This window comes from Colobus angolensis, unplaced genomic scaffold (assembly GCF_000951035.1).
Source record: "Colobus angolensis palliatus isolate OR3802 unplaced genomic scaffold, Cang.pa_1.0 Scaffold83, whole genome shotgun sequence".
Taxonomy (NCBI): Eukaryota; Metazoa; Chordata; class Mammalia; order Primates; family Cercopithecidae; genus Colobus; species Colobus angolensis.
The window spans coordinates 137,040-148,336 of NW_012122154.1; the positions used below are offsets into that span (position 1 = coordinate 137,040).

Here is an 11,297-nt window from a genome sequence, read left to right on the forward strand (position 1 = left end):
GAGCGAGACTCCATCTCAAAAAAAAGAAAGTACACAATTTTACTTTCTGGACCTAATGGTCAAGGCCAATTATTTGGTCACTAGTGAAGTAAATAAAAGCTTTACCATATATGTGACCATTTGGTAATGTGAAATGTTTATGTACTAAAGGCAGAATAGTCTAGAAAAAACATTCAGTATCACAGCATCTAAAAATGAACATCATCTTCATCATAGAACCAGGCTCTGTCTCCTAATTTTTTTTCTTGAGATGGAGTTTTGCTCTGTCACCCAGGTTGGAGTGCAGTGGCACAATCTTGGCTCACTACAACCTTCGCCTCCCAGGTTCAGGTTCAAGTGATTCTCGGGCCTCAGCCTCCTAAGTAGCTGGAATTACAGGTGCCTGCCACCATTCCCAGCTCATTTTTGTGTGTGTTTTTTTTTTTTTTTTTGAGACAGAGTCTCGCTCTGTTGTCCAGGCTGGAGTGCAGTGGCCGGATCTCAGCTCACTGCAAGCTCCGCCTCCCGGGTTCACGCCATTCTCCTGCCTCAGCCTCCCGAGTAGCTGGGATTACAGGCGCCCGCCACCTCGCCCAGCTAGTTTTTTGTGTTTTTTTTAGTAGAGACGGGGTTTCACCGTGTTCACCAGGATGGTCTCAATCTCCTGACCTCGTGATCCGCCCGTCTCGGCCTCCCAAAGTGCTGGGATTACAGGCTGGAGCCACCGCGCCCGGCCTTTTGTGTTTTTTTAGTAGAGAGAGGGTTTCACCATGTTGGCCAGGCTCATCTTGAACTCCTGACTTCAAATGATCGGCCAGCCTAAGCCTCCCAGAGTGCTGAGATTACAGGCATGAGCCACCAGGCCTGGCCTTCTAATTTTCATTTGTAGAAGTGGCACCAAAATTTTCCAAGTTCTCATGCAAAAATTCAGGCTCATCTCAGTTGATTTTTTTCATTTATCTCCCACTAAATTGACAACTTCTAGTAGTTAGATTGGTTCTTTGTATTCCTAGCACAGGGTTCTATGAAGGATACACACAGCAGTTGCTGGCGGTAATATTGGTGAGAGTTCTGTACCGGGCTGTGTGATCTTAGACAGTTTGCTTATGTTCTCTGACCTGCCGTAGGCACGTTCTTAAAATGAAGCTGTTCAGACCCCCTCGAATCATCCTGCTGTGGCTTCTTTTTTCCACCTAAATTAAATACCCTTTTAGCTGCTAGTAAGTGAATGATGTTTTTTTGTGAACTTTCTGAAGTTAGATTAAATGAAGTTGAGAAAAGCCTGATATTCTTATAAAGTTATATATGTGTATCATGGAAAACTTAGAAAATACAAATAAACAAAAATCATCCATGGATGAACCTTGAAGACATTGTGTTAACTGAAATAAACTGGACACCAAAAGACACGTTATATGCTTCCACTTATATGATATATCTAGTATAGTTAAATTTGGTTACTCTGGGCACATTGCCTGTAGATAAGCCTTGCTCCACAAGGAGGAGTTAAAAAAGAAATAAAAAGTAGCTGGGCATGGTGGCCAATGCCTGTAATCTCAGCGGTGGCTCAAGCCTGTAATCCCAGCACTTTGGGAGGCCGAGACGGGTGGATCACGAGGTCAGGAGATCGAGACCATCCTGGCTAACATGGTGAAACCCCGTCTCTACTAAAAAATATAAAAAAAAAAAAAACTAGCCGGGCGAGGTGGCAGGCGCCTGTAGTCCCAGCTACTTGGGAGGCTGAGGCTGGAGAATGGCTTAAACCCAGGAGGCAGAGCTTGCAGTGAGCTGAGATCCAGCCACAGCACTCCAGCCTGGGTGACAGAGGGAGACTCCGTCTCAAAAAAAAAAAGATACATTCATAGGACAGAAGGGACAATAGTGGTTACTAGAGACTTGGGGAGGGGGAAATGGGGAGTTACTGTCTGATGAGTACAGATTTCAGTTTGGGATGATGAAAAAGTTCTGGAGATGGATAGTCACAATGGTAATACAACAGTGTGAAAATACTTAATGCCACTGAACTGTACACTTACAGTGATTAAAATGGTAAGCTAGTTGCAATTTGTGTTATCCAGAAATGGTTACCAATTTATTGGTGTATATTCTTTTAGTATTCCTGTGTGTGCACAGGGGTGCTTTGTATATACTTTATCTTTAAAATATATCCAGGGGGCCTGGCACAGTGACTCACACCTGCACTTTACAAGGCTGAGGCAGGAAGATTGCCTGAGCCCCAGAGGTCAAGGCCACAGTGAGTTGTGATCATGCCACTGCACTCCTTTCTGGGCAACTCCTGTCTGGAAAAAAAATAAATAAAAATTAATGAGGCTTAGTGGTGCACACCTGTAGTCTCAGCTACTTGAGGGGCTCGGGTAGGATTGCTTGATCCCAGCAAGTTGAGGCTGGGATGAGCCATGATGGTGCCATTGCACTCCAGCCTGGGTAGTATGGTGAGAGACCCTGTCTCAAAAAAAAAGAAATCCAGATAATTCTGTACGTAATCTAGCTTTTACTGGATGATTAAAATTCTTTATTTTTATTTTTTATTTTTTTGTTTTTTTCCTGAGATGTAGTTTCGCTCTTGTTGCCCAGGCTGGAGTGCAATGGCACGACCTCGGCTCACCGCAACCTCTGCCTCCCAAGTTCAACCGATTTTCCTGCCTCAGCCTCCTGAGTAGCTGGGATTACAGGCATGTGCCACCATGACCAGCTAATTTTGTATTTTTAGTAGAGACAGGGTTTCTCCGTTTTGGTCAAGCTGGTCTCAAACTCCTGACCTCAAGTGATCCACCCACCTTAGCCTCCCAAAGTGCTGGGATTACAGGCATGAGCCACTGTACCTGGCCTGGGTTGTTAAAATTCTTAAGTGACTTCATTTTTAATTACTATATGAGATTCTATCTTTCCAGTGTATCATGATTTATTTGACCTATTGCTGAATGTTGAAGGTTTCAGGGTAAGAGGCCAGTTTGCTATTATGTACTTTACTGTAGTAGCATCCTGGTAGCTAAATATTTGCCTACATTTCTGATTATTTCCTTAGTATAAATTCCTAGGACTAGGATTTTCGTGTTTGATACATGTTGCTAAATTGTTCTTTAGAAAGATTAAACCAGTTTGTGATCTTCCAGCCCCTGTGGTAAATGATAGTTCCCATTTTCCTGTACCTTGCCAACATTGGGTGATATCCAGTTTTAAAATCTTCTAAATCTTGCATTGCTATGAGAACTACAATTAGAGAGGGCTTATCATCTACTGCCCATTCTCTGTACAGAGCAAATCCCTCTAGACCTGAAGCCCCTTGGAGTTGTCAAGAAACCTTTGAGATAACTCCCCACTCCGTATCTGAGCTGTCACTAATATTCTCCACTTCTTCAAGATTGCCATGGCAACTAAATTGATGAAAAGATTTAGGAGGCCTTTTCTCTGTTTGCAATTACTATGATCCTTTTTGGATGTGGGTTTGGGGCTCTGTCAATATACCTATCGTCTAATTCTGTCCATTGTGTTTTAAAGTTTAAGATTGCAATTTCTGATTACATCTGCCTTAGCCATACTGTATTATGTTTGACATTCAATATACAATGTCCTTGTTTTTCTGTATTTCTGATCTTATTCCCAGAGATGTGTCTATTTGTTCAGGATTCATTTTGCAAAGTGTTTTTACTAAGCGTCTACCCAAAACAGCTGAAGTCAGATTTCAGGCTATCTTACATCTAAAGTAGCACAGGCAGGAAAAACTGTTAAAGTGGAATTTTTTTCCCTATTTGTACTGAACCGAGAAAAAGCATATAGATTATAGAGAATTGCTAATTTGGTGTCATTGGTATCTGGGTTTTTGTTTGTTTTTACAGAAGACTGATTAACTATACTTATTCATTAATTTATCTTCTCATTAATAAATACTTGCTGAGTGCTTACTGTCTGCTAGGCATTAGGGAGGCAAAAATGATTAAGGCAAGATTCCTTCTATCAAGGTCATGTGTTCCATTTGGGTATACTAATGCATTAGCAATGTAAATCAAGTAGTGTGAGATCATCTGTTCCTGATAAGAGGTGGATTATTGGTGGGGACTTCTGTGTGTGTGTGTGCATGTGTGTGTATGTGATAAAGTAAATATAGGAAATGTTAATTATAGATTCTACGTAGTAGATATGTAAACATTCATTGTGAAGTTGCTTCAAGTTTTCTGTGTATTTGAAAATATTCACAACATGTCAACAAAACTAGCATGATAAAGCCACTATTTGTGCTAAGACTTCAGCTTGTATTTGGATTAGGCTTATTATGTAGTAATAGGAACATTAGAAATAATTTTAACTCATTAAATACACATGTTTTATGGGAAGGTTATATATATATTTATATGTAACGAATGTGAACAAACAAGGGTCTACTTCCCTCCAGACCAGTTCCGGCTGCTGTGCTGCACATTTCAGGAGTCTTATTAGGATTAGCCACATTCTGCCCACTTGCCCTTACTTCTTATATTTCACAACTCCTCCTGGTGGGGACTTAAGGAGACATTCAAGCTAGGCCTTGAAAGATGAGAAGAATTTTTTCAAGTGGAAAAAGAGGAGTGGCAGCAAGTAAGGTAAAGGTACAGAGTCATGGAATTCCCAGGAAACATAAAGTTGTCCTGTGTTATGGGAAAACAACTTGTGTGAGGCATGTTGGGAGAAATGAGAGATAATTACCAGGGTGTAAAGGGCCTTTTGAATGCTATGTTTAGGAATTTGGACTTTATCCTAACGGCAATAATGACTAACAATTATATAGTGTTCAAAAAGTATAACTCAGCCGTGGTATATCCCTAAGGTTTTTTTGTTTTCTGTTTTTTTTTGTTTGTTTGTTAGTTTTGGTTTTGGGTTTTTTTTTTTTGAGACAGAGTCTTGCTCTGTTGTCCAGGCTGGAGTGCCGTGGCACGATCTTGGCTCACTGCAACCTCCACCACCCGGGTTCAAGCGATTCTCCTGCCTCAGCTGGGGTTTCACTGTGATGGCCAGGCTGGAGCACTAAGGGTCTTTATGGAAGAAAAAGACATGATAAACAAGGCTTTTGGGGAACTTCTACAGTAATGTAGCAGTGTTAAAAGTATAGATCAGAGCAGCATAGTAGAAATAGAAGACTAGAGCTAATTGAAGGAGCACTTCAGAATTAGAATCAAGAAGTCTTAGAAACCTATTGGTTTTATTCTCCCTAATGTATTTGACCACTTGCCTGCCGGGGAATTTGTCTAAGTTATAAAAAATAATTCCTTTGGGAAACCCAAAGGAAAGTTATCTATTAATAATTACCCCACTACTATTTTTTCTGATTTATGTGATGGCCACATAGAGGTTAGATGTGATGGTTGTGACAGCAGTGACTAATATAGCCTATGAAGCATTTTGGTCAGATATCTATGTGCTTTCATTCCAGGTTTACTGAGGCAGACCTTGGCTAGGATTTGATCAGTGATGTAACTACTTATGAGTACCAAGTGGTGGCAATGGCGTTGCTGCAGACCTTGGCAGCAAAGCAGTGTTAGAGTAGCAGTGGAAACCTTTGTGAAGCTAGGAATACATTTTCTGGTCATCAAAACCTCCTGAAAATTATGAACCCAGTATAGCAGGAGAAGGAAGATGGCTTGGTTTTAGTAAAGGGCAAAGTCATTTTTAAGGATCAGAAGAAGAAGAAATGGAGAGTGAAACAGTGTGTTCCTGCCCACACTCCCACACTGGACTTTTTGGCAACCATTGATGTTCCTTCTCAAAGTGATTTTTAAACGTGTATATTTTGAAGCCAGGCATGGTGACTCATGCCTGTAATCCCAGCACTTTGGGAGGCTGAGGCGGGGAGATCACCTGAGGTCAGGAGTTCAAGACCAGCCTGGCCAACATGGTGAAACCCCATCTCTACTAAAAATATAAAAATTAGGCCGGGCACGGTGGCTCACGCCTGTAATCCCAGCACTTTGGGAGGCTGAGGCGGGCGGATCACGAGGTCAGGAGATTGAGACCATCCTGGCTAACACAGTGAAACCCCGTCTTTACTAAAAATACAAAAAATTAGCTGGGCGTGGTGGCGGACGCCTGTAGTCCCAGCTACTAAGGAGGCTGAAGCAGAAGAATGGCTTGAACCTGGGAGGTGGAGCTTGCAGTGAGCCTAGATTATGCCATTGCACTTCAGCCTGGGCAACAAAGTGAGACTCTGTCTCAGAAAAAAAAAATTGGTTGAGCATGGTAACAGGTGCCTGTAATGCCAGTTACTTGGGAGGCTGAGGCAGGCAGAATTGCTTGAACCGGGTAGGCAGAGGTTGCAGTGAGCTGAGGTTGTGCCATTGCACTCTAGCCTGGGCGACAGAGTGAGACTCCATCTCAAAAATAAATAAATAAAATAAAATAGGCCGGGCGCGGTGGCTCAAGCCTGTGATCCCAGCACTTTGGGAGGCCGAGACAGGCGGATCACGAGGTCAGGAGATCGAGACCATCCTGGCTAACACGGTGAAACCCCGTCTCTACTAAAAAAAAAAAAAAACTAGCCGGGCGAGGTGGCGGGCGCCTGTAGTCCCAGCTACTCAGGAGGCTGAGGCAGGAGAATGGCGTAAACCCGGGAGGCGGAGCTTGCAGTGAGCTGAGATCCGGCCACTGCACTCCAGCCTGGGCGACAGAGCGAGATTCCGTCTCAACAAAAAATAAAATAAAATAAAATAAAATAAAATAAAATAAAATAAATTTTTAAAAAGGATATTTTGGAAAACTCCTTACATACATAAATTCTTTGTTTATCACATTCTTGGACTTAGCACATTCTTCTTTGAAATGGACCAATAAACAACAGGAGCCCATAAGCAAGAAGAACCCATTATTTTAACAGTAACTATCCTTACAGGCTTTCTTAGGGCTCTTTCTGTTGGATCCTTCCCTCTCACAGGTCCTTGCTAATGATATCTAGGTGGACACATTCTAGATAAGATGTCCCTGTCTAGAATGGCAGCACCATGAGGACTGTATCCTCAATACTAGGACAGTGCCTGGTGCTTAATAGATAGTAAATAGTTGTCTAATTAACTGAGCAAACAGACAGACTCATAGATTAGCTTTTTGCTTTTTCTGTTAGAAACTAAAGGTTCAGGTCGAGCACAATGGCTCATGTCTGTAATCCCAGCACTTTGGGAGGCCAAGGCAGATGCATCACTTGAGGTCAGGGGTTCAAGACCGGCCTGGCCAACATGGTAAAACCCTGTCTCTCCTAAAATTACCAAAATTAGCCAGGCATCATGGTAAGCACCTGTAATCCCAGCTACTGAAGAGACTGAGGTGGGAGAATCACCTGAACCTGGAGGAAGAGGTTGCAGTGAGCTGAGATGGTGCCAGCATGGGTGACAGAGGGAGACTTAAAAAAGAAAAGAAACTAAAGGTTCAGAGCATCCCAGAAAAGGAAGAGTCCTCACAAGCCAGTAATCTAGGCAGGATTACTGATAGTATTTTTCTATTTGTTGTATTTTTATAAAATGCCATAGATAGGGGGCTTTTTTCGACATTACATTAGTCTAAAAATCACATATTTTTATATGAACTAACCTAAATGTCTGATGAATCTCACAACACCAAGTCTTTGAAATGTGCCTGTATAAATAAAATATTAATAGATTCATGCTAATTTTAAATATCGATAATGTTTAAATACTTTAATTATTTTTTCATTCCCTAGCTTTAAAAGAAAATAACCAACCTCAAAAGGACGTCACAATAAATCAAGTCTATTTGGGGGAGTTGGAGGATTTTTTTCCCTCACTAGCATCATTTGGAAATAATTTCATGGGCATTAATTGCATGAATGTGGTTAGATTAAAAGGTGTTCAGCCAGAACTTATAGTTCCATACTAGGTGATTTCAATTCCTGTGCTAAAACTAATTTGTATGACATATTTTCATTTAATGGAAAGCTTCTCAAAGTATTTCATTTTCTTGGTACCATTTATCGTTTTTGCAGCAGAGGGATACCATGCAAGATAACCTAATAAAGCTCCAGCAGGAAATGGCTGAACTAGAAGCTGTGTTAGAACAGCATGGAAGCCAGCCTTCTAACAGCTACCCTTCCATTGTAACTGACTCTTCTGCCCTTGAGGACCTACGAAATCCAGAACAAAGCACATCAGAAAAAGGTGTGTAATGTTGGCCAAACACTGATATCCTAAGCAAAATTCTTTCCTTCCCCTTTATCTCCTTCTGAAAAGTAAGGACCTAGCTCCAACATTTTATGATCCTTGCTCAGCACATGGGTAATTGTGGAACCTTGGTTCTTGTCCCTGCTCACAACTAATATACCAGTCAGAGGGACCCAGGGCAGTCATTCATGTTGTCATCTGAGTACCTACAACAAGTAGATGCTATGGGGAGCCCATGGAATATAGATGGTATACAATATAGCTCTTGCTCTATTGGAAGCTAAGTGGAGTAGGAGAAATTGGTGACAGGCAACCCCATAATTTCAGAAAGCTATGAAAAAATACTCAGACATATTCCTTATTACACTGGTGTCACATCACAAAGACCTATTTAATGTGCTTCTGATTTATAGGAAGAGACCTCCTATACTTCAGGAACTGCACTTTGATCCACAGAAAGCCTAGTGATGTAGAGCTCCTGTTAGTTCAAAAGGAAACGGAAAGAACACAGCCTAATTATGCAGCAGAGTCAAGTGCTTTATAGCAATGTTACAGTTACCAAAAAAAATCTAGATGGACCTCTGAGAGGATGCCATTGGAGTAACCAGGCAAGTGCAGTTGATCAGAGCTAACTTCCTAGAAGTGAGCACTGAGCTGAGGAATAATGGCATAAATGAAGGAAAGTGAGATGGAAATTTGAGTTTTTAATTGGAAAGACAACACATCAGGCAGGTTTTTAAACAGGGGCAAACACATAGACACTTAGGAGAGGCTGGGCATGGGGTCCCCACCAGGATGCTGCTTAGAAACATGCAGGGGTGGTGAGTGCTCTCAAAGTACACTTCATTCCTATCTCAGTGATTCTTATCTGAGTGTTGAAGTTCCTTCTTCAGCACCCTGTTCCACAGTCCAACTGGGGACTTTAAGGCCTTTCTTTGAGTCTTTCTAGGAACTCAAGTCTGTTACTTATACAGAACAGTGGCCTTGGTCCCCAGTTGTGCCTTGCAGTATTTTTGTGTTAAGGAACAAACAGGAGCTCTTGGATAAAGAAGCTAGCTACAAACTCTGTTGCTATGGCAGTGCTTCAAAATGTATTTCCTTAAATGCTTTCATTGTAATTATCTTCATTTAGTTCATCTCTCGGATAATGAGAGTTCAGAGTCCCTTCCCTAGTATAATACTCTTCTTTGGGGTGCTTTCACCATCTTCAGTCTAAACACAGACTAGACTTTCAATTCTAATGTGTAAGATATAAAATGTTATTATTGTGTGACTTTGAATATCTGTGTAAATCTACTCTCTCCTCTTTGGTGTATATGTGTGTTTATTTTTTTCTGCAGATCTGTAACTGAAATGCTTCATTTTTGAATCATTTTGGATATCACAGCTTAATACCAGCATAAGTTTTGAGCCTTTTCCTCCCTAAATCTGGTTGAGTCTAACTGAAACTTAAATGAACTTTTTAAAAATAATTTTTTTCGGCCAGGCGCGGTGGCTCAAGCCTGTAATCCCAGCACTTTGGGAAGCCGAGACAGGCGGATCACGAGGTCAGGAGATCGAGACCATCTTGGCTAACACGGTGAAACCCCGTCTCTACTAAAAAATACAAAAAACTAGCCGGGCGAGGTGGCAGGCGCCTGTAGTCCCAGCTACTCGGGAGGCTGAGGCAGGAGAATCGCTTGAACCTGGAGGAAGAGGTTGCAGTGAGCTGAGATCCGGCCACTGCACTCCAGCCCAGGCGACAGAGCGAGACTCCATCTCAAAAAATAAATAAATAAATAAATAATAATTTTTTTCTTTAATATTTTTTTTAAGTAGAGACAGGGACGCACTGTTAACTAGGCTGGTCTTGAACTCTTGATTTTGAGCATTCCTCCCACACCTCAGCCTCACCTTTTTAGAGAGGGTCTTGCTCTGTTGCCCAAGCTGGAGGGCAGTGGTATACTCACAGCTCACTGCAGCCTCTCGAACTCCTCAAGAGATCCTCCTGCCTTAGCCTCCCAAGTAGCTGGGACTATAAGCATCCGCCACCATACCCAGGTAATTTTTTTTTAAATTTTTTGTAGAGACAAGGTCTCCCTGTGTTGCCCAAGTAGGTCTCAAACTCCTGAACTCAGGCAATCTTCTCATCTCAGCCTCCCAAAGTGCTGGGGTTACTGGTGTGAGCCATGGCACCTGGCCAGAACTTCTATGCCAGACACGATGGCTCACACCTGTAATCCTAGCACTTTGGGAGGCCGAGGCGGGTGGATCACCTGAGGTCAGGAGTTCGAGACCAACCTGATCAACACAGAGAAACTGCGTGTCTACTAAAAATACAAAAAATTAGCCAGGTGTGGTGGCACATGCCTGTAATCCCAGCTACTCGGGAGCCATGGTGCCCGAGCTAGTTTATTATTTCTTAATATCTGTTGTCTTCCAGTGTCTTTTTTTTTTTGAGACGGAGTCTTGCTCTGTCGCCCGGGCTGGAGTGCAGTGGCCGGATCTCAGCTCACTGCAAGCTCCGCCTCCCGGGTTTACGCCATTCTCCTGCCTCAGCCTCCCGAGTAGCTGGAACTACAGGTGCCCGCCACCTCGCCTGGCTACTTTTTTTGTATTTTTAGTAGAGACGGGGTTTCACCGTGTTAGCCAGGATGGTCTCGATCTCCTGACCTCGTGATCCGCCCGTCTCGGCCTCCCAAAGTGCTGGAATTACAGGCTTGAGCCACCATGCCCGGCCCAGTGTCTTCCTTAATTCTTCACAATACCCTGTACAATGCTTAGCACACAGTGGGCAGTCAGTAAGTTTATTAAATGTTTGGTGTGGCCCATACTTCTTACCCACGAAGAATGTAAAATGTTAAGACATCTAGATGAGGGAATGATTTAAGAGGAACTACAATACTATTCTGAAACTTGGGCTCTGGATCTCTGCATTTATACTTTCCTAAACCAGCCAGCAAGTAGATCATCATGTCACAAGGCCTAGATTGGGCTTGCTGTTCAGAGAATGAATTAAGAATTAAGGAGGGAAAAAAGGAGAAAGGTTTTGCTCTGTTTTTCAGGTTCTACTGAGTTACTGACGTCTAATTCAACTTGTCTTCTTCATAGCATGTAGTAAGAAGATGAATTTATACGCTAAATGTTGTGGTGATGGAATGACTTTGTTTTTTGTTTTTTGGG

At 42.3% G+C, this 11,297-nt stretch overlaps 1 protein-coding gene across 1 annotated transcript in view; it reads left to right on the forward strand.

Annotated features, from left to right (window-relative positions):
- The window catches only part of BRCA1 (breast cancer 1, early onset), a 136,888-nt gene that overhangs the window by 70,530 nt on the left and 55,061 nt on the right, over positions 1-11,297 (forward strand). Inside the window, exon 12 of the mRNA XM_011929928.1 lies at positions 7,961-8,132. Within this exon, the coding sequence (XP_011785318.1) occupies positions 7,961-8,132 (172 nt within the window). The remainder of the gene's footprint in view (positions 1-7,960; positions 8,133-11,297) is intronic.